A 22730-nucleotide genomic window follows, 5' to 3' on the forward strand; every position below is an offset into this window, starting at 1 on the left:
AAATTAAAGAAGGGAAAAATATCTTTAATCTACCCAGAAGTATTTTATCCCTTTATAATTAAAAAAAGATGACATTTAACTCCGACCAAATTAAAGTCAGATGTGAAGTCTTTTTTATTTTTTTTCAATAATAATTCAAAGAGAAAAAACATATTAAATTGATTATTGTATCCTTCAATAAAAATACTCATAAAATTTATACATATACTAATATAAATAACGGAAAAATAATAATTCTGAGAAGGATAATCAATTAAAAACTTATACCACCTCCTCACCAAACTAAAAAAGAGCAAAAATTCTAAATTGATGAATCAAAATCATATGAAGATGGAATAAAACTTATCATTAAAAATCTCTTCCTCATCGTCAAATATGACATACAATGAAGTAAGAGTGATTTTGGTTCATCAATTTAGAAGTCTAGCTCTTTTTTGATTTGGTGAGCGTGGTTGAATGAGTTTTTGACAAGTTATCTCTTTAAGAGTTTTTTTTTATGCCGGTGTATATATGAATTTTATGAGGATTTTTATCGAAGGATATAATGGTCAATTCAATATATTTTTTCCCCTCTTAAGGTTATTATTAAAAAATGATAAAAAAAATATATAATGAGACAATTGTCTTTTATTCATTGTATGTCACATTTGAAGATGATGAGGAAGAGATTTTTAATGATAAACTTTGTTCCATTTTTATTTAATTTTGGTTCAACAATTTATAATTCTAACTTTTTTTTAGTTTGATGAGAATGGTGGAATGAGTTATTTTTTTCAGAGTTGCTATTTTTTATTGTTTATGTTGGTATATATATAAATTTTATGAGAATTTTTACCGAATGATACATTGATCAATTCAATATCTTTTTTCCTCTTGAGATTATTCTAAAAAAATAAGAGTATAATTATCTTTAGAAATTTTTGGTCAAAGAAGATTATATATTATTTGATCATGTCCGAAAGTCGATGAAATGGAAAGTTGAGGATGTGGTGCTCTCGCTGACCACTTGTAGACTCTGCTCCGACCTGCAATACAGATTACGTCAGTGTCGAACCATGGAAGGGGTCCCCGGCGTTAGCCCTCCAACGCTCAAGTCAGTTACCGACGATGAACTAGAAGGCAGAGCAACAAGAATGAACAGTAGCGAGAACAGTGTCTATCGCGTATTGCCTACCTTCGTTGATGCTTGGACCCCCCTTTATATAGAGCTCCTGTAGTGTGCGTGCATGCTCCCCAAGGCGAGCACACTTCCCCAAATTTTTCCTGAAAAGACTTATCAGTAAAGTGTCTCTAACACAATACAACAGGCCGAGTATATCTCTGAAGTGATAGTGGAAGCTTCCGCCGTACGATTTTCTTGTTGTTCATGCTCGGTGTCAGCGGTACTAACTCCTAAAAGGATGTCGATAGATAATACAGGGGGTCTGCCGCTAGGCCGAGTGGGTTGGCTGCCCGCCCGGAACTTCGTTGTTCCTATGTCCCGTCCACTCGGGCGGAACTTCACTGTGTCTGTGCCGCGTCCGCTTGGCCGGAACTTCATTGTGCTTGTGTCACGCCTGCTTGACCGAAGTTCCATTCTGCCTGTCGAGTCCTGTTGCCTAGCCGAGCAGGGTAGCTGCTCGGCCCGTCTTTTGCACACTGTTTCTTCCTCCGTCCGGCATCCAACACTCTATCAAGCGTCATTTGACATCTCCCCGTGTCAAAGGTGGAGTCGAGCCAAAACCTTCTCCTCCTGGTCGGGGCATGTTCGCTTGACCGCCCGATGATATCCGAACATTGACTTAATCGCTCGACCAGCCGATGATATCTCAGCATTGACCATCTTAACTTTGACCTCCACCGTATTAGTTATCCTCCACGGGGTGAGACTCCTTCTTATCACCACATCATTATTTTTTAAATAAGGTGGTAAAATGCTACATAGAAAATAAAGGGGGAAAATGTATTTTTCCCTAAAAAAGGAATGTGTTTTTCTTCCTTAAAACGTGGGGAAAATTAGTATTTTTCAGTCTATTAATATTAATGATATGTCATCATGGGATGAAATGCATTTTTTAAAAAAAATATTTTAAGTCGGTATTAATTAAAATTAATTAATGATTTGTAGGCAATTTCAACACTATAAATATAGTTCCCCACTTTACCACTTTAGCCACCATCTTATTAATTAATTAATTAATTAATTAGAAGTTAAATGGCCGTCGGAATACTAATTAACCTCCTCCTTCTCGTCGTCGCATACTTAGCCGGCGCGGCGAGTGCTGCAGCCGAAGTCTCGTCTTGGTTAGACGGCGTCCCGTCCGAGATCGCAAGCAAGCTCGATTCCGGCAGCAACGCCGCCGCCCGATTCGCCACCGACTACGGCGGCGTCACCCGCGCCGCCTATCCAGCGGCCGTGTTCCAGCCCTCTACGGCAGACGACATCGCGGCGCTCCTCCGTTTTGCTTACTGCGCCGAGCCACCCTTCCCGGTGGCTGCCCGCGGCAACGGGCACTCCGTCCGCGGGCAGGCCCTCGCGCCCGGAGGCGTGGCTCTCGACATGGCGGCTCTCGGCGGCGGGAGGAACAGGATCAACGTGTCGTCAGAGGGGGCGTACGTGGACGCCGGCGGGGAGCAGCTGTGGATCGACGTGCTGGAGGCGGCGCTGAGGCACGGGCTCTCGCCGCGGTCGTGGACGGACTACCTCTACTTGACCGTCGGCGGCACGCTGTCGAACGCCGGCATCAGCGGGCAGGTTTTCCGGCACGGCCCGCAGATCTCCAACGTCTACGAATTGGACGTCGTCACCGGTATCAATCATTAATTATTATAATTAAAAACAAAATATCATATATATTTAATTTCTATATCACAGGAAAAGGTGAGATGATCACATGCTCCAGCGAGTCGAACCGGGACTTGTTCTACGGAGTCCTCGGCGGACTCGGGCAGCTAGGCGTCATCACGCGTGCCCGGATCGGCCTTCGACCGGCGCCGGCCAGAGTTAGATGGCTGAGGCTGTTCTACACCGACTTGGGCAACCTGACCAGGGACCAAGAGTTCTTGATCTCGTTGCCGGACCCGACCGGGTTCGACTACGTGGAAGGGCAGGTGCTACTGAGTCACCAACGAGTCGACGGCTCTACCTTCTACTCGAACCAAGCCGTCGACAGCATCAATCGCCTCAAGGGCGAGTCGAATACCATCTACTTCCTAGAAGGAGCCGTGTACTATGACTCTCCCTCCATGGCAGACCAAGTAAACAGCTATATTAACTACTTAATTATATATCATCACTTAATGGCCTCATTATATATCTATTAATATGGGTTAATTGTGCTGTTAATTGTTGATCGATCACAGAAAATTGAGGACTTGATGAAACAGCTAAACTTTGTCCCTGGCTTGGTCTTCAGCAATGACGTGACCTACCTTGAGTTCCTCAACAGGGTGCACAATGAGATAGAGAAACTAAGCTCCAGCACAGTTCTTCTTCATCCTTGGCTCAATCTCTTCTTGCCCAAGTCTAGAATCAGAGACTTCCAAGTTGGGGTGTTTGGAGGGATCCTTCAAAACGTTAATCACACTGCAGGCCCTATACTTCTCTACCCCCTGAACAAGCACAGGTACGTACGTCCATGCATGGTAATTAACTAACTTGTAGTGTTAATTGATTTATTTATATAATTTGCAGGTGGAATGATATTATGACTGCCACAGTTCCTGATGAGGAGGTGTTCTATACCGTAGGGTTTCTCTGGACTGCTGCCACAGTGGAGGACTGGGGGACCTTTGATGCCCTGAATAATGAAATACTAGGGTTCTGTGATCAGAATGGGATCGAGGTCAAGCAGTATCTGCCTCATTACACGTCGAAGTTGGATTGGGCGAGGCACTTCGGATTAGTTAAGTGGGAAAAGTTTGTCCAGCTGAAGAGGAGATATGACCCAAAGGCACTGCTGTCCCCAGGGCAACAGATTTTTACAACGCAGGTAAACAACAAAGAAGGAAGGGAATGCATGCATGCAAAGTTGTAAAGAGATTACAGATTAGCAAGCAAGTAATATGACGTAAATATATATATATATATATATATATATATATATACATGCATTGACTGATATGCAGTTTAACAATATGTATAATAATATTTGGCAAAAATTGAGAAGTTCAACCTAGAAATTAAAGTAGGGTGGTGCCTTGTTTTGGATATTTTAATTAAAATAATCAGTTCCATTAACGTTTGATCAGCAATCGAAGATTATCTTAAAAATATAAAACCTTAGCTGGCGCCAAATAATTGGCTGTATCACTGGTGGCGGAAAGCATCTTCTGGAATATACTAGAAAATTCCACGTATGTTAGATCTGTTTGACTTTCCTATTTAGACGGTGGATGAGGAAGCACCACGCCGATCAACGGGCCCACGTTGGTGATTTGAAAAATGCAGTTCATGGACTGGGTCCCACCCAGTATGCGGATCCGCTGTGCTGTGGAGCCCAAATCGTTTTGTGCGAGGCTGCGTGAAGCGTTCTTTTATTGCTCCAAATGGATGTACTGTGTTCGAAGGCATGCATCGAATCCCCCCTAATCGCTAGCTGGCTTGCTCGTTATCTTTATTAATTTAACTACTTCGCCGACGGGGGTGAAATCCGAAGCGCCGTTGCCGTCTCTTCTATTTGCTGTTGGCCCTCCTCAATTGTTGCTATTTGGGTACTGGATCGCGATCGACTGCCGGCGATGACGACCTACGGCACGATCCCCACCTCCACCGCCCCTTCCTCCTCCTCCTCCCCCCTCGACTACATCTCCCGCGCCAAGGAGCAAGGCCGATCCGCGCTGGCCTTGCGGCGGCCATGGCGACAGTTAGGAGACGTGCGAGCCCTCAGCCTCCCGCGAAGCCTCGGCGACTCCTACACGCGGATCCGCACCAACGCCGCCTATTTCGCCATGAACTACGCCATCGTCGTGCTCCTCGTCGTCTTCTTCAGCCTCCTCTTCAAACCCGTATCCCTCATCGTCTTCATCGTCTGCACTGTCGTCTGGTGTTTCCTCTACTTCTTACGGGACGTGCCCCTCGTAATTTTCGGCCGCGAGATCAGCGATCTGGTGGTCCTCATCTGCCTGTCCATCTTCACCCTAGTGGCTCTGCTGCTGACCAAGGCAACCGCCAACATCCTTATTTCCCTGATGATCGGCCTGGTTCTGGTGCTGATCCATGCTGCGATTCGGAGGACGGAGGATCTAGTGCTGGAGGAGGAAGCTGAAGGGCCTGGGAGATGGTATGCCGCCGGGCCGTAGCGAACTCTCCAGGCAGTACTGTCTCAGCCGTGCCTAGTAATTTCTCTCCCTTCTTACCCCTGTCAATTCCGTTGTTGTATGACTGGATTGATCTGAAATCTGCGGTGTTTTACGCGCATCATTTGTTTGTTAGTTTGCCTGTGTGTGGTAAGATTATTTTGCCATCCGAACTCGTTTGTACATTGTTCCTTTCCCGTTGATTTATCTAATAAGATGGATCGCCACATCAAAACTCCTGCTTTGACCAGTATTACTCAATTCATGATCTTCTTCTACACCGGCATATACTCATTTGCTTGTTGTAATGTGACAATCACATTTTATTGATCATCTTGAAGGTTCAGCAAAATTAGCTGCGTAGAATAACCTATGCGATCTTCAGAACTAGGAACAGGGAGTTCTAAAACCTAATTGTAAAATATTTTGATAGGTTGGTATCATGAAGTCTTGGTTAGACAATCTGTCAATTGGTAAGGCATTCTTGAAAGCTAGATTGCAAATAACAGTTTTGAGTTTACACCATGATGAAGCTGTTCTGTTCTGATCAACTGCTTCCTTCCCCTAACCGCAATCCATGCTCGGTTTCTATTGAAAAACTATGACTTACTACTAGCCTCCGGCAGTAAGATAGTAAATTAGGGTCAGTGGTTGAATATGCGCGGTTAATCACTAATTTGATCAGAGTGGTAGTTTCACAATAGTTGAAGGATAAGCTTAATGAGTAAAGAGAACTTGAGGGTATAATAGGCTGTTGATGCACTTCATGTTGTAGAGAAGACCAAAGCATCACCTTCAACCTCTTGCTTCACTGGTCATGGATCATAAACACAGAACCTTAAGGCTGTAGTGCTGAGACATAGAAACAACAGATAGTCTATGTAGCCAAGTTTTCAGATAAATTTTAGCGACTACAAATTACATGATATAGACCAAACTTCCAAATCCAAGCTTTGCATGTTTGAAGTTACAGAGCCATGTCTCAGCTTTCATTTTTAACTCTCTTATCTTGTTTTTTTTTTTAAATTGCAAGTGCACTATACAATGAACTATGGGGAAAACATGTTTCCATCTACTCATTGTAGTGAAGATACTCCAATAGTTAAAAAGAGTGATTGAACAAAAGTAGCAAAGAAATTTGCTTGAGATTAACCCCTTGGAAAACAGCTTCACATGGATTCTAAACTGAAACTTAAATGACTTTCCCTAATCAGCAACCTGGAGCCAGAAGTTGTAACAATAGATAGCAAGAGGTGATAGAAACTGTTCAGCTACCATATCAACGATGCTGCTACATATGACTTAAAGATCAGTTAAACATGATTTCAGAATAGGAAAAAAAAAATAACTGTTGTTGTGGTAGAAGATTTTGAGTTGGATTTGTTAGTTCAGTGGTAGTTGTCCATATCTAGTGTTCTAAAAATTGGCCTAGGCGGCCGCCTAGGCGCTAGTCAGCCGCATCGAAAATAAGTTAGTCGGCCAGCCTTGCCGACTTTAGCACCTAATTGGTTGAATCGTCTAGGCGCCGTCGAAATAGTGCAGGGTTTTTATGATTTTTTTATTAGTTTGAGCTTTAAAATTTAAAGTTCAATTTAAAATAAAACTGAAATGTATCCTTGAGTTTGTGTCCGCTGATGATATTGAGTTTGTGTCCAATGAAGAACAAGTTGTTGAAAATTATAGAGAAGGAAAAGTGGAATAAATTTATGATATTTTATTAGTTGTGTAATTTTGAACTCATTTTAAATTTGATTTATTGTGTGTGAGTTATAGAATGTGATTTATTATGTAATTTATGTTGATACCGTGGAATCTGCCTACTGGCGCCTAATCCTTGCCTAGGCAGCCTAGGGGCTAGTTTGACGCCCGATTAGCGCATAGTGAATTTTAGAATTTTGTGTGTGAGACAACCAAAGATGACAATGGAATAAAGTTCTGAGCTCTTGGACAAGGACATTAAGGTGGATCACATGCCATGCCTCTACTGAAACAATTGCATGCTTCCAATGATACAAAGCATAGATCAACATTTGATTTGTAAAATATATTTTGTTGAATCAATATTATTTTCAAAAGGAGTAAATGATTGGGCCATGGCAAAAGAGCAAAACTCCAAAGCATGGAATCAACTAAGTGGAGGCAAGAATCTGTGTGTCTACCTTTTTTTATTGTTCCAAAAATATTTACCCTTTTCCTTTCCCTTTGAATTTATCTTGTACTGTTCTTACTAGAAATATGGGAGGATATATTATTGGTGTGCATTAATAAATTAAGGTCATTATAAATCTACTTATTAATAGAAAATTGGTAATAAAAATATATTATGAGCAATAATAGAATTGTATAGTACAAATTACTTAGCTATGCTAAATTGTTAATATATTTTTTAAAATAAAAGTGTTACTAATTGGTATTCAATATCATAGAGCTTAGATTGCTTTTAACATGTCAAATTTTAGCTAGGCTGTGCTTCAAATTCTACCTCCAAGATTAGTCGGGCGTAGTCCGGACACCTAGATTATATATGAAAAAGAATGAATAATTTTAGGATCATTGTTGATCAAAAGAAATCAAGCTAGTTCAATTAAGTCAGGCAGCTTAGTTAAGTCGATCAAACCATATGACCATTTCAAACTAGGTGGTCACTTGGAGTTGGCTCGATCATCCAATTGGTCTGGGTGGGATGAGCAGGCCTATAAAGTTGATGTTGTGTGAGTTTGTCGATACGATTACAAACCTAATAGGTCGATCAAGTTGAGCAGACTAGTAAGTTTCGGGTGGGTTGGATCAATCCTGTTAGTTGATGATGAATTAATTGAGTCAGTTGCGCAAAGATGAAGCAATCAAGCAAGTCTATACTATTGCCCCGGAATCGGCCAATCTGCTCAAGCAAACCTATTGAGCTGGTCAAGCACTCTAGTCGGTTTTCGAGCTAGACTAACCAACTGAGCAAATTGCTAGGTAGAACAAGTTGAATATGGCATCAGGATATCTGATGATTAGCATAGAATTCATTGCATGAAAAATCTGTATGGAAACACACATCAAACAACAATGGTAGAAGCTCTTGCTTTGTCCAATTCATCATTCACTGCCTCCACCACAAACTCCTTGAATAACTCCTTGTCGCAGTCGCAATCCTGCCAAAACATATACCAATAAACAAGGGCATTATTGTTGAGTCATAAAATTTGACGACGATACCTTAACCGACACTGTGATGCTTGCTTTCATCTGAATATTTGGTCGCCGAGTTCTTTCGCTTGCCTCTATCGCTACCAAACTCAAATCGGCCTTCTTGTTCAGACATTCAAGTACAGAAAGAATCAAACTTATCATGTTGCATTCGGTCCTCACTATTATTGAGAGTGTGATTTGCTTGCTTGTAGATGTCGATTCGGATGTTGATTCGGCTACATAAACTTCCACTCTTTCAGTATTTGAATCATGTTCATGCTCATCAAGTTTAATCTGCATCTCTAGTTGTTGATTCCTCTCCTCGAGCTTTGATATTTGGGTTTTCAATGCGTTTACAAAGTTCTTAGCATTTGTAAGCACTGATGCCTTGTCCTTCTATTAATTTCAGAACACAAATTAACAAGTGAACAATGCAATCTTGAAGCTTTTTCTTTTTCTTATGATAATCTAAAGAATATTGGATGTATACCTTGGTCCCTTGTGGGAGTACCATTCTAAGAGTCTCAAAGTTCTCATTGATTTTCTCGCGACGCCGACGTTCTGATATCGTGTGAAGCAAGTGGTTGTTGTTACTTGTAGCGGCCCGAACCTCTTGCATTTGCGCTTCAAACCCTACTTTGCTTATGTTCCTCAAAAGGCTAGACATCCTTTTAATCATCCTCTGTCCATCAGTAATAGGTGCAAAACATGAACCTCTATTGGTTTTATCATAAGGTTCAAATGCTTTTGTAGCAGCCTTAGACGATAGCTTATAGGAGGTATTAGTAGTCGAGGAGATGACAGCGAATATGGCTCTCGCGATCACTTCATTGTCTCGAGAAGTGTTAGAGTAGGCCTTTGCCGTGATATGGTATGGTAGAAGAGGAGATACATCCTCTGGGCTTTCAACTTTGTTAGACGAAACTAGTGACGATGAAGAATTCGATCGATTGTGGCCTATAAGCGGTGTCGTTGGCCGCAATTCCTCTCCGAGTTGTGACCGTTGTATGAACTCCTGAGTGAATACTTTCTGGGCATTCATATGCAAGTTTGCCTACCAAAAGTTACAAAAATGGAGTTCATGCTACAGATAAAATAAACAAGTTCTTTGGCATGATGCTAATAGAACCGGCTCAAGTTCAACAAATTATGAACTTACATAATTTCTGGATATTGTGGTGCCGATTTCTATTTCTCCGCTCGCGCATCGCAGAAAAATCGCGGTCTATATCAAGGAAGAAGTGAGTTAGTTGGAACCTTGACTGATAAAACAGTGAGTTAACAACAATTGATCAACAAGATTCAACATTTTGTAACCAACCTTAATTCCAGCTTCCTGAAACGAAGAAGTGTATCAGTAATTAAGTAGTTGCAACAACAAAAGTAACATTGATATTTGAAGTAGTACTAGACCTGATAGAATTGTCGTTGAACTCGCAACAAAGCCAAGTCGATGAGGTCCGATTCGCCTAGTTCGACGCAGGGAAGGTTGTTCGTGTATGCCAATCCTGGAACAGAACTGAACAGGCACAAATGAAGTTCATTGAAGATTTATAGGAAATCCTTTGTATGTTGTGGAAGAACATCCAAAAACTCAGATGAGTTTTCACCTCGAGTGCTGGATGTTGATAAGAGATCCAGTGTAGGCTTCGAAGAGGCTTTTAGTGTTCGAGGAGATGACCGAAGAGGAACTAGGCTGCCGACCGCCATTGTCTTCGTGGTGCCATCCATCCTTGGACATGAAGTAATAGCTACTACTAGAGAGAAGTAGTACAAATATATTAGAATTCCTCTTCATATAGTTGAGTGTAAAGGACTAATGATTACATGTATGTGTAACATACGTGGTAGCTGATAAATAGTGAAGAGGAAGAGGAATCCATAAGCAAATATAAGAGCATCGCAACGAGCTGCCGGCGCGGCAGAGGAACGGTCGGCGGGCCTTGGGGGTGAGGAGAAAGATGGAGTCCATGGCTAAATATACGTCTAGCAAAATAGAAGAAAGAATAGTAGTGTCATTCAAAGGCTTTGATAACTTATGGTGGTTTAAGTAGTGAGGTGGGTCAAAGGATCCAAGTGGTTAACAAATCTAGAAGAAAAGTAGTAGGTCAAAGTCTTTGATTAGTTATGGAAGTCAGAGTGGTATAAATTGAGATGGGCCAGACGATTGGACTTGATGTTTGTATTCATTTATCGGACTTAGGGGTCCTTTCAAGTGGCTCCACATTTTTAGAAGGGGATAAATCAAATATAGTATTTATCTAAGTACAACAGTTTCCGTTAAAAATTAATCTCAAAACTTATTATAATAAATATCTATATAGTATATTTGTATCCATTATTATCGGTTGAGAAAGTATGAAATAACTCATACAAGTGGATAAAATGAACTGAAGGATATTGTAAAGTTTTCATTTGGGGGAATAAAATAAGAAATTAGAAATACTTGCTGAGAGACTTTTCAAGTTTATGTACAATTTTAGATTATTTTTTTTAGTATCTAGAAAATTGACCAGATTGACTCGAGATTGAATTAGAAAAGAGAGGTGAGTTTATTTCTTCTACTACTTGAGAAGAAAGTTCAAAGTTGTGGCCATGCATCCTGACTTGCAAGCAGATCGAGTTCTTACTTGCATGATATGAGAAGCTTAAATTAAATAAAAACAATATTAATTTAATATAAAAAAAATGATACACATAATCTTTGAAATGGATTGTAAACTTTCCTGTAAACATCATGTGTGAATCCCGTGAACAAATAATCACGCCTTCTTTCATAATTTGAACCAAAAACTAAGCCAATCAAAAGATCGGTGATCAAGCATTTGATTGAAAAACAGTAGCTAATAATATTTATATATATATATATATATAAATAAGCATCAAGATGACGCCGCCATACAATCAGTATAAAGCTCTCCGCTTTAAGCAGAATGGAGTGGTGCATGAGAACATATTTTTACAAAAGGTGCGCAGGCAATCAGATTAATAATGCGAGCAAAAAGAACAATCAAGATATGCAAACAAAAAAATGGAGGAAAAACAGCCTGAGTTTCTGAGCTTTAGTACACCAGCAACTTATTCATGCAGACATTCGTCAAATTTGAAGTTGTGAAAGGAAATTAGTGTGCCGCCTCTCTGCTGTAATACTGATCTAAGGTCTTTGCAGGAATACGGTGGAGAAGCTCGCGAGGAAAAATGCGTAGTAGAGTCCATGCGAGATCAAGGGATTGGAAGATGTTACGGGTGTCGTAGGCCCCTTGTGAAACGAATTTCCTTTCGAACTTGTCCAGGAACTCCAGGTAGAGCTGCACCACAATGATTGAAAAATGGTAGTGTCATGGTTTCGTAGGAAGTCCATACAAAACAGTGGAAGAGGAAGGAGAGAAAAATACCAAGTCCTCAGATGAGAGAGCCTCCTCTCCCACCACTGCTTTCATTGCTTGCACATCCTTTCCAATGGCATAGTTCGCATAGAGCTGTATAATGAAGGAAAGCAATAGAATGAATTGAGATTCAAATGCAAAAACATAAATGTAATCAGTGTAAGAATTTACGCAGACCTGGTTAGAAACATCCGCATGATCACGACGAGTCATGCCCTCACCAATAGCACTCTACAAGCAAATTAATTAAATTATAGAGGGATGTAGTATGATCTCCATGATTTGGAAACAAAATGTAAAATCTGTCAAGAAACTAACTTTCATCAACCGAGATAAAGAAGGGAGAACGTTGATTGGAGGATATATCTGCAAAGAAGAAAAGACTAATCAGTTTAAACCCCAATGGCAAGAGTATTATTCCCATAATACCAAGTAACAAAAGCTATACTATCGTTCCACTATTTTAGGAACAAATGTACAATGTAACCATGTAAATTACCTGACGATTATGGAGCTGCCTATCAATATATATTTGACCTTCAGTGATATAACCAGTAAGATCAGGAGTAGGATGTGTTATATCTGTCAAGAAAAGCAAAATTTCAATCAAAAAACTAGTTTGCCTACCTAAATATACAGCAAATGGGAGGAAGCATGGAGATATTCAAAACATAATGAAAATGTAAAGTATAATCTCTTCTAGATATCACATTCTGATTCTATGCAAGAAATTTACTAGGCTAAACTTGCATTTGGGAAGTGAATGAGAAAAGGGAAGCCTAGTAAGTTACCAAAAGTGTGTAGTTCTATACATACCATCATTTGGCATGGTTAAGATGGGTATCTGTGTAATAGAGCCTTTTCTTCCTTCTATACGTCCAGCTCGCTCATATATAGTTGCCAGATCAGTATACATATACCCAGGATAGCCACGTCTACCTGGCACCTCCTCTCGAGCTGCTGATACCTAAAAGCATTAAGACGAAAAAAAAAAGGCATTAACTCATCAGTTTAGTCACATAATAACAATTGGAAGGGCATGATCCAAGACAAGAATCGTAGAGTTAATAAAAGAGAAGCAATTTGCCTAAGCACAAACTAATTGGAGCTAAGAAGTGCTTAATTGGTAGAGCAAGATGAAATGAAGAGTACAGGCATTTGTACAGAATGAAACTCCACTTTGGATGACATTTCAGAGACACGGGCTGAAAGTTGCTATGTAGAATGCTATGTTTAAAGTGTGCATCTTAATACTCTTCAGGAAATAATGGTAAGATACAAGTTATGAGAGACAAAACAATCAAGCGCTTGCAAGATAGCCATGGCAGATGACAAAACATGAACTAAAAATCATGAAACACCAACTTCAAAAGTAAAATCAGAGGATGAGTGATTATGCAATCAGATGAAATGCTTCACCCTTTTATCATAGGTCATAAAAACATTATTAAAAAAAATAAACACCTGTACGGACTTATAGTTTAGAAGTTAATTTCTAGAAAGTTTAACTAACTTTACACTATATAAAAAAATTTCAATTTTTTTTTTTGACTATTTTTATACTGTTTAGATGATTTTGGATAAATACAAAATAACACAAATTTATTATGGCACATTAACTGGTTAAACCATAAGATGAATTGAGAGTCCATCACCAACATATTTTGATGCAATAAAGAATGTTGTGAACATTCATCAGAAGCACTAGAGTGGAATTTTACCTCACGAAGAGCATCTGCATATGAGCTCATGTCAGTTAAGATGACAAGCACGTGCTTCCCACACTCATAAGCTAAATATTCAGCTGTTGTAAGAGCAATTCGTGGAGTGATAATACGCTCAATAGTGGGGTCATTGGCCTGGACAACATAGTATGAAAGTGAATGCATCCTGAACCCATTTATTGCACACCAAGTATTGCTTTGCCAAGGGAAGATGTAGTAGCATAATTATAGAAATATCAAAAAACTTACCAAATTTAGAAAGAGTGTTACTCTTTCCATAGAACCGTTCTCTTCGAAGTCACGCTTGAAAAATTGTGCAGTTTCCATATTGACTCCCATCGCAGCAAATACAATAGCGAAGTTATCTTCTTCACCATGCTGATGGAAGGAAACAAATATATGAATAACTTGCATCAAAACGCCTAAGTAGAAATTACTAGATTTAATGATGAAAACCAGTCATGCTTTTATGGTTATTGCAATTGGTCTCATCACCTCATTACCTATATCTGTAAGCCAAATAAATACAAACATAAAAGGTAATCTTCTTAACTGTGTGGAAGATATACCCAGTAAACAACTCATAAATTAAGGATATGAAAAAGCATAGTGGCTATGTCTTACATGATGTATATCTGAACATAACCAACTTCTGATAGTTTGTTCATAGCAATCAGTAGCCCAATCCAAGACAGTTTAGGATTTGTCCAACCCAAGCACCAAGGATATATCATAAGAAACTGTGCAACTCATTCGGAATCTTAAGTTTGGTGGAGATGAGAAGTCTAATATTATCAATTATTATATTGGATATTAAGAGATGAAAGGAAGGTGCCAGATGCAATGCAAATCAATTCTAATTCTTCAGCTCTTCATCAACTCATCCATACCCATATAAGACATTAACAGTCCGAATAATACCCAACACCTTATCATGGGGAAAGTTTTAGAAACATCATCTCAGATGTTTAGATCTGCATATTGTCTCATTACACAGACACACAAAAAAGAAAAAAACAAAAAAACAGAAACAATAACCAATCCTTTCTTTGTGAAAAATAAGAGTGAGACATAAGCAAAGCCGTATAGAAATCTAATACTTCTGTAATATTGCTATAGTCCAACTACCATCAGCTGATGGAATTTGGTAGGTTAAGGCACAACATTATGGTCTTGGCAATAAACAAATTTTACAGTCTAGAATGTATTTGCATCAGGTGCCAATAGAATTTGTAACTTGATTACAAGATATCCTATTGATCTCATTAAAAAAACGAAACCAAGAATGATAGCATACAAAATTAATCACCTCCAAAAGGTTGTCAGTTTTTTCTAGACGCTTCACAAGACCAGCCTGACGACAGATTTGAGCAGCTATTTCATTGTGTGGGAGACCAGCAGCAGAAAAGAGGGGGATCTTCTGTCCTCTAGCAATAGAATTCATAACATCAATGGTTGATATTCCTGTTTGGATCATTTCTTCAGGATATGTTCTTTCACTGGGATTGATGGAACTTCCTGGAACAAAATGTCAGTCATTGGAAGTTAATAATCCTTTTCAAGGAAAAAAAAATACTGAACTGTTAAGGTTTCAAAGGAAAATCCATTTTTATATTATCTCACCAGAAATATCCAAATAAGCCTCTGGCAAAATAGGAGGGCCATTATCTATAGGCTTTCCAGAACCATTAAAAATGCGTCCAAGCATATCAAGAGATACAGGGGTCTTTAGAACCTGAATCAAGCAAAGAAAGAAGTCAGCATTGTGCAGGAAGCCAAAAAACACTTACAGGTAGCATAAAAGTAAAAAACTCATAACAAGCATAATTAGATGCAAGATACTGAAATTTCAGATGCTGATGGTGATTAAAGTTGAATATTGTTGCACATGTACATGACATGATGGTGTAACACAAATATGACAAAGATTGAAACACAAACTATGGAGCCGTTGCTGTAAGAGGATACAAGTAGGAGAAGAATACTAAAATTGGCACTTTATTGAATAAATTATTTGATGCACACTGAAGTAGAAAATTTAGCTAAATTTATAGATACAAATTGAATTTTAGGAAGTCTTGGCTAGTTTTATATGGTTTTACATCATTTGACATAGACGGGCATACAAACTATGCAACATAAATTGTCAGACCTAGAAAAATCTTGTCTTCATGTGTTGTGCACATTCTTCAATAACAAATTCATGTAGAATGATAGGTAGGGGTGGTAGGGGTTGAGTCCGTTCAAGGAAAAAAGATCCCAAGCCAGTCCTTGAGAAAAAATGACCCAGTCAAATTTTCCTAAATCAAGATTTTTTAACGTGTACCAAAAAATTAATTGTATTAATTAAAATAGGATCATATTGGTAGGTTTGGCAATATGGTAAAATAAATTTCCTAATCTTTAAGTTTTTAAAAAGCTTTTGGAGATAAATACATTTTATATACAATTTGGATCTTGATAAGTTTTCACATTCAGTAGATCTTGTCGAAATTAGACCTGAAACGTGAATCTTAAAAAAAAAAAAAAAAGGGAGCAACCCGGTGCACGTGAATCTTCTTAAATATAAAACTTGAAAGCGACTAGAATAAAAACTAGGGCCTAATAAGAAAGAGATGGAATAAAATAAACAGACCAAGTCATTTGTAGTGCACATCGTGAGGAATGAGGGAGCAGTTTTTCAACTCAGCTACACATCTAGGTGAAAGATTGCTCCAGAATGAATATATTCATTAAATTGATTTAACTAGAAAAAAGCATATCATATGTTCATAAGATAAATGTTGAATGGGCTACTAGAATAACACAAACTGACTAACATGGTAGTAGAAGACTTGCATAGGTTGCCTTCTACTTTGTTTGTTTGAGGCTTGAAGTTATAGCATCATATATAGTAATCCGAATGACTGTAAATTTTGAACTTCGTGAATGGAGACAGAAAAATCAAGCTCAGATTGCCCAATAACTAAAGCTCGAGTAAGCGACTGGAAGTAGTTGTGTGTCAGCTTAAAATTCAAGCATACATAAGGCATATCAGTGAATAAAACTAGTTGCCACACAAACGGACTTTCCATCTTCTATGTGTACCAAATTCAGAACTAAATCTAATACACTTTTAAAAACAAAATAAATCATGCTAAAACATATTAGTGCAGAAATATGCATGTGTGAAAATTTCATATAGGAGATCAAAAAGATTCACCTCCCCAGTGAATTGAACAGTGGTGTATTTGTTGTCAATTCCTGAAGTTCCTTCGAAAACCTATGCAACATAGTGTAAAAAATACAAATAAGATAAGCTTTAAAAGCAGATGTATTTCTTGATCCTCAACATCTTTGGTGAGTTCCAAAGCAGTAAGAAATGTGGTTACTTTACCAAACAAAATGAGACATTGGTGATTAACATACTTAATGTGTAAGCATTGAGAAACAACAAAAAGTGCTGGTTTTCAAGCAAATAATAAAAGGCAGCCCGGTACTTTTCAAGAAAATAATAAATACTTAAAATCCTTGGAATATGAAGTTAAAATATTCCCATTCTAATATCTAAAAAAATAATGCCTTGGTAGAAGCAAAATCTCTAAGGTTCCATCTGCCATGCCAGATTATTACAATTTTCTATTCTCTTTTGCCAACCCAAATCCTGGAAATACTTCATCCACGTGATGCGGTTTAAACAAGAAATATTCAAATTTGGAAGTATTAAAGTAAGAAATTTTAAATGTATATGGGGTTTAAGTCAATAGAATTTGTAAGATATTATTTTGGTTAAGACATAGTCAACCAGATAACTTTTAATTATTAGTTAGGGGAATAAGTTAGTTTAAGGATAATTTATTAGTTTAACAAGTTTGCACGGTTAAGTTTAATTCCAAGATTGACTCATCATTCGCCCTTAAAAGCCCCCAATATCCCCTTGTTTGATTTTCTTTCAGTTGATGAAATCTGGGTCTCTTTATGAGTTTTGATTTTCCTATTTCCAAGTTTTGTTCATGTTAGTCCTACATCAAAGGGTAACAGAGCAGTTCACTACTCTATTCTAGTTCTACCTCTCCCACACAACTACCATATCCCTTTGAACCTTTATGATCCCTACCATTTAGAAACCTGTCTTGCAGATTTGTTCCCCGATAGATCTGAGAACACCTGCACCTTCTTGTTTGCAACAACATCCCATGATACCCAGATCCCTACTCCTGCTCCCTCTCCCACACAATGGCACCTTCCTCTGTCATCTATTATTGAAACTTCCCATTGCCGCCTACTGAAGCCAACATTCTCTTAGAAATATGATTGGCGTACACCACCATGCATTATCAAACCAACAGCTGATCCTCCACTATACAGGGCTCATCACCTTTGTCTCTGTCACAAATAGTCAGCAATCTCGCTGCCACCATATCGTCTGCCAAACCAATAAGGAGCCAGGAGCCACTGCCTCAACAACAGGCAGGCACTCTCTGCATGGATAATCATCACTAGCACATTCTTGGTGGATCTGACATCATCACCAAATCATCTCCATGATCAATACCTTCCACCTGCCGATCTGGACAAATAGATTCCACACCCTTCTCCCAACCCATTAGCACTCAATGGCACATTTTCCTCTTGGAGTCCTCCTGCAGCATTGCTAAAAAATGACCCCAACTTCAGAATAAACACCCAAAACTCCTTAAACATGCTTTTTTGACTCCAGCAAAGTTTCATTTGAATTAAAGGGCAGCCCGGTGCACGAAGCTCCCGCTATGCGGGGTCTCGGGGAAGGATTCATTGTACGCAGCCTTACCCTGCTTTTTGCAGGATTCGAACCCGTGACCTTTTGGTCACAAAGCAACAACTTTACCGCTACATAATTCAAAGTTTCATTTGCATTATGTAACTTAAATTACGAAGGTGCCATGTGATGATTTGATGCGAAGTTTCAATATTTGTTCCCTAGTAAGCTTGGTTCGTTAACGTTCATGAACAAAGTTCATGAACAATTTATAACTTATTTATCAACTCGTGTAAAATTTAATTGTAAATTTGTTTCTTTTTTTATTATTCAAATACATAAAAGTATAGTATTTTATAAATTTATAATCTTAAATTATTCATGATATGTTAAAAATAAGAAAATAATATAAATTTCATGTATTAGATAAACTTTTAATATAATTTTTAAGGATAACAATGTTATTAATTGAGCTCAATCTCGATAACATTTTTAATAAACAAGCTTGAATAAGATCGATAAATAAAGCTTGAACACAACTTAACCCGGCTCAGCACATTTACACCCCTAATAAAGTGTGATACTCAAATTCAGTTTCCTCAATTTTGTACATATTACATAGTTTACTGCAATATATAGAAAATATCAATCAATTCTGCAATCTGTCTTCATGTGGATTATTTTACCATGATCTAAAATTGTGTCAGTAACTCCTGCCAAAATTATGTCATTCATAATGTCACATATTCCTAGATTCTTAGATAGAAAGACACTAGCTAAGATCGAGTAAATATTCAAGAAAAATGTTCTTAGTGACTCTAAGTATCCATTGCCTTGCAGTTCTGCAAACAAAATTGATTAAGCAACTAATTTGTGTCTTTACCTTCCTCTGTTCTGACTTTTCTTTACACAGAATTTTTATCTTAGGGGTTAATTTTGTTGTTTCAATCCTCCTAGGGTCCTAAGTAAGACAATAGATACATGCAAAGATATGGCAAATAAGAATAGGCAAAGGTATCAAAAACTGATGAGACAGAATTATTATCAGAGCCTTCTACAACTTAATCCACGTAAGTGAGCAATGGACAGTATGCCCACATTTAACTGACAATAATAATACAGAAAAACATAAAAGAAAAAAAAATTATAAGTGCTCTACAAAACTTAAATGGAGTGAATATCTAAAATCAGACACACCTGCACAACAGCCTTCTCACCATCAACTTCCAGGACCTGACCACGTCGAATAGTGCCATCTCCTAGTCGAATATTGACAATCTCCTGGTACTTGGGACCCTGAAAGACAATTGTAATAATGAGAAAATGAAGTGTGGGAAACAAAGAATGGGAAATCAATGTACATTTTGATAATGGAAAATACAAGAGATAAGATCATGTAACACCTTCACTTTATCCAAGATAACTAGCGGTCCTGCCACTCCAGAGACTGTCCTGTACTCTGTGTCAACAAAAAGGAATATATAGGTCCACAACAATTGCCATTCTCAGGTCTAAGAATGAAGACAGAAGTAAAATAACAAAGCCCATTTTGAGTTTAGAAGAAAAAAAATCTGAAGAGACCCAACTATTTCACATCTTGTATTGAGTTGAAATCTTATTATAAGCCAACAAATAGTCAATTCATAATATTTTTTATTACATAATGCATCTTTTAAATGAAGAAACCAGCGCAAAATTATGCTTGTTATCATAAAAGAACAATTGACATCAATTTAAATGGTTAGTGATTTCTTCTATTTCTACCATCTTTAATCCTAACTGGAAGCAAAAAAGGAATCATCCACTGAAGTATCCCCTAAAGTTTTTAGGTTGTCCAATAACATGGAGGTGAAGGAAATGACTATTAATGGTGTTTATTATAATTTTTCCTTTTTTCTGGAAGTAAAAAAGAAAATGCATATAGGTACTGAGGATTCAAATGCTTCTGAAAAGAAATACCATCTTTAAAGTAACATGAGTAAACTCCATGTGATAGATCAGCTAGCCAAGCAAAAATGCACAATCAATTATCAATCAAGTAAAGTAGACACAGAATTTGAATATAGGGAGACCAACAGATAGTACAGCAACATCAAAAGGAAATTTCCAACTATTTGGAGCAAGATAAATGTATCTTATGCAGCCATTGTACTTTATGTGAGGCCATACACTTTGGTGCAAGGCCCAAGGCAATCTCTCTGAAAAGGCAGTTCATTTATAGCTGTGGGCATCGTAAGCAATCCACAACATGTTAGCCTCAAGAAGACGCAAATTTAGTGAAAGGCAACTAGAATTGTTGAACTCTCTAATCCAAGATATAACAACAGTTAACTCAAGGTAGTTGTAGTACACCCTTCATCCGCAGTTTGATGATGCAGTTTAGCCCTATTTTACCAATTTTTTTCTTAATTTCATAATGTAAAAAATATAGTCAAATCACCTAATCAAAGCATGGTGTGTTCTGGATCAAAACTATATATGCATACAACTCTAGAATATAAAACATGGTTGAAGCACAATTATGGCAATTTTCTGAAGCCTTAGATTGGTAGGACTCAAAGGATGTTGATTGTTGATGCTACTCAATAGTTCAGACCTTTCCACCTACAGACAACTAATCAACTGAAAAATACCCATCAAATTTCTTTATAGTTTATTTGGTCAGCATAGATCAGACTATACAAAAGAAAATGTAAGCAGGCATATGATGATATCTCCATACCCATGCCAATCTCCAGTGATCCCTCCTCCATGTCGACACCCTTCTTTTCGCCCATGCTTGAAACCTGACAAAGTTAAGAAGCAACAGCTCTTATCATAACATTTATTAAATGCAACCATGTGTTTAGTATCCTATCACACACTGATAGACGAAAATAAGTTTTGTTCTGAATTATAAAGAAAAATATAACAACAACACAGAATGGACCTTTTGGCTTATGCAGTCAACTTATTATGATGACAAAAGAATGAAACGTTGAAAACTTTTTAACTCAACTGTCAGCACAAGATAGAAATTTCAAGAACAACAAATTACATGTTCTACACGAAAAGAGGAAAAGGGAACCAAGCCGTGATCTAATCTGGGCTTACTTCTAGAATAAACATAATAATAAACGCAGAACTCAAATTCTACTGTCAACGAGTTCAGCTTACACACGTGTGCGTACATGTTTCGGTCAAAATCAAAATTGAAGAACTCTGCTAATAGTTATCAACTCAGATTTCGCTCTCTTACCTCCAAGAAAAAAAGACCTCAAACGAGAGATATCGATCGAAATATAGCACCATAAAGAAAACTAAAGAAGAATTGTCATATGCAGATCCAATAAAACGATATGCTAGGTCATTTTCTCTTCTAAAACTGGAATCAATCCATTAATCCGATCCGCCAAACCAGCAGATCGCTCAAACGTATATACGGCTACAAGGATCACGAATCGGAGGGCCAAGGAGACGAGATTTCCTCTGAGAAGACCGATCGGAAGCATACCTGAGAGTGGATCACCGAAGGGGGTGAGGGGGCAGAGCAGTGGGCGAAGAAACAAGGTGGAAATCTAATGAAATCCGATAAGGCCAAAGCCTAACCGATCCGGGCATGGCCCGTGACAAACTGAAACCGAGCCGGGTCAGTCTAGCAGCCGGGCCCTGGGACGGGTTAACGGGTTGACGGGGCGCTGAGACAAGCCTATTGCCACAATGATTCGAAAGAAGATCATAAAGTCAAGCAGATTCTCTCGCGCACAACGGTTGGAATCTTAGCTAATGGGCTGCTCGTACTTTTAGATTTTCCTAATAGATGAATTAAAGAAGATCGTCCATCTCCAAAATTAAAAATTAATACCGACTCAAGTAAATTCTCCCACCCAACGAAGATTCGAATCTCAGGACCGTCAAAAAAAAAAAAAAAAAAAATCACCATCGCATTCAAATTACCAAGACAACTAGACTACTAAGCTACTGGATTACTCGTGCTTTCAGATTTATCGTCCACCTCCCAAATTAGTCGAGTAATAAACATTCTGGATTATAAAAAGTAATAATAAAAATAATACAAGAGAAAATTTAAATATTTATTTATGATATACAAAAATATATTTTTTAAAATAATTTTGACTATATTAAGTTATTGAAACAAAATCCCTCTAAATTAAGACAAGCCTCCCAATTGATAAAATGACCTCTAATTTGTTGGAATTAACGAGCTGATTTTTAAAATTCAACATTTTTTTAAAATGTCAAATTTATTCAAATTTCAATCAACTTTTTTTTTCTTCACATTTTAGAGAGTTTAAGACATCCTTGGATTAATGCATTCTAAAAATTTAACCAAACAACTTTTGTCTTAGTCAAAATAAAAGTCTTCACTCACGGAGGCTTAAATTATGAGTTTGAGGATATCTCCTAAATATCATTCATCCTGTCTAAGAGTTGAGTCGACGGATGTTG

General features: G+C 38.0%; 4 protein-coding genes across 4 annotated transcripts; 2 read left to right on the forward strand and 2 right to left on the reverse strand.

Annotated features, from left to right (window-relative positions):
- The first annotated feature begins 2174 nt into the window (after positions 1-2174).
- Positions 2175-4168, forward strand: LOC121989900 (cytokinin dehydrogenase 7-like). The gene is made up of 4 exons (XM_042544200.1): positions 2175-2789; positions 2855-3237; positions 3343-3605; positions 3674-4168. The coding sequence occupies exons 1-4, from the start codon at positions 2195-2197 to the stop codon at positions 4014-4016; spliced, it is 1584 nt and encodes a 527-aa protein (XP_042400134.1). The 5' UTR covers positions 2175-2194; the 3' UTR covers positions 4017-4168.
- A 430-nt stretch (positions 4169-4598) lies between these two features.
- On the forward strand, positions 4599-5512 carry LOC121989901 (PRA1 family protein F3-like). Its single transcript, XM_042544201.1, has one exon. It carries the CDS (start codon positions 4720-4722, stop codon positions 5278-5280), a length of 561 nt encoding a protein of 186 aa, XP_042400135.1. The 5' UTR covers positions 4599-4719; the 3' UTR covers positions 5281-5512.
- A 2809-nt stretch (positions 5513-8321) lies between these two features.
- Positions 8322-9502, reverse strand: LOC121990724 (putative transcription factor bHLH041). The gene is made up of 3 exons (XM_042544803.1): positions 8945-9502; positions 8482-8850; positions 8322-8417 (listed from the first exon to the last, which is right to left on the reverse strand). The coding sequence occupies exons 1-3, from the start codon at positions 9494-9496 to the stop codon at positions 8322-8324; spliced, it is 1017 nt and encodes a 338-aa protein (XP_042400737.1). The 5' UTR covers positions 9497-9502.
- Positions 9503-11294: 1792 nt separating this feature from the next.
- LOC121991830 (V-type proton ATPase subunit B 2-like) lies at positions 11295-21921 on the reverse strand. The gene is made up of 15 exons (XM_042545885.1): positions 21775-21921; positions 21004-21067; positions 19685-19740; positions 19479-19577; positions 16767-16826; positions 15188-15299; positions 14874-15082; positions 13814-13942; positions 13562-13699; positions 12657-12807; positions 12340-12422; positions 12159-12206; positions 12018-12071; positions 11850-11933; positions 11295-11762 (listed from the first exon to the last, which is right to left on the reverse strand). The coding sequence occupies exons 2-15, from the start codon at positions 21056-21058 to the stop codon at positions 11577-11579; spliced, it is 1464 nt and encodes a 487-aa protein (XP_042401819.1). The 5' UTR covers positions 21059-21067; positions 21775-21921; the 3' UTR covers positions 11295-11576.
- Between the last annotated feature and the right edge of the window lie 809 nt (positions 21922-22730).

Source organism: Zingiber officinale, chromosome 6B (assembly GCF_018446385.1).
Source record: "Zingiber officinale cultivar Zhangliang chromosome 6B, Zo_v1.1, whole genome shotgun sequence".
NCBI classification, from domain to species: Eukaryota; Viridiplantae; Streptophyta; class Magnoliopsida; order Zingiberales; family Zingiberaceae; genus Zingiber; species Zingiber officinale.

What these genes read in the sequence shown, in the direction of transcription:
- LOC121989900 (XM_042544200.1), top strand. Translation starts at nt 2,195, where the DNA reads ATGGCCGTCGGAATACTAATTAACCTCCTCCTTCTCGTCGTCGCATAC. An exon ending in CTCCCTCCATGGCAGACCAA is followed by an intron (nt 3,238 to 3,342) that starts GTAAACAGCTAT and finishes GATCGATCACAG; the next exon opens with AAAATTGAGGACTTGATGAA. An exon ending in TACCCCCTGAACAAGCACAG is followed by an intron (nt 3,606 to 3,673) that starts GTACGTACGTCC and finishes TATAATTTGCAG; the next exon opens with GTGGAATGATATTATGACTG.
- LOC121989901 (XM_042544201.1), top strand. Translation starts at nt 4,720, where the DNA reads ATGACGACCTACGGCACGATCCCCACCTCCACCGCCCCTTCCTCCTCC.
- LOC121990724 (XM_042544803.1), bottom strand. Translation starts at nt 9,496, where the DNA reads ATGAATGCCCAGAAAGTATTCACTCAGGAGTTCATACAACGGTCACAA. An exon ending in TACTCCCACAAGGGACCAAG is followed by an intron (nt 8,851 to 8,944) that starts GTATACATCCAA and finishes TGAAATTAATAG; the next exon opens with AAGGACAAGGCATCAGTGCT. An exon ending in GCATCACAGTGTCGGTTAAG is followed by an intron (nt 8,418 to 8,481) that starts GTATCGTCGTCA and finishes ATGTTTTGGCAG; the next exon opens with GATTGCGACTGCGACAAGGA.
- LOC121991830 (XM_042545885.1), bottom strand. Translation starts at nt 21,058, where the DNA reads ATGGGCGAAAAGAAGGGTGTCGACATGGAGGAGGGATCACTGGAGATT. An exon ending in ATGCAGATGCTCTTCGTGAG is followed by an intron (nt 12,808 to 13,561) that starts GTAAAATTCCAC and finishes TAATGCTTTTAG; the next exon opens with GTATCAGCAGCTCGAGAGGA. An exon ending in CTCTCTCATCTGAGGACTTG is followed by an intron (nt 11,763 to 11,849) that starts GTATTTTTCTCT and finishes ATTGTGGTGCAG; the next exon opens with CTCTACCTGGAGTTCCTGGA.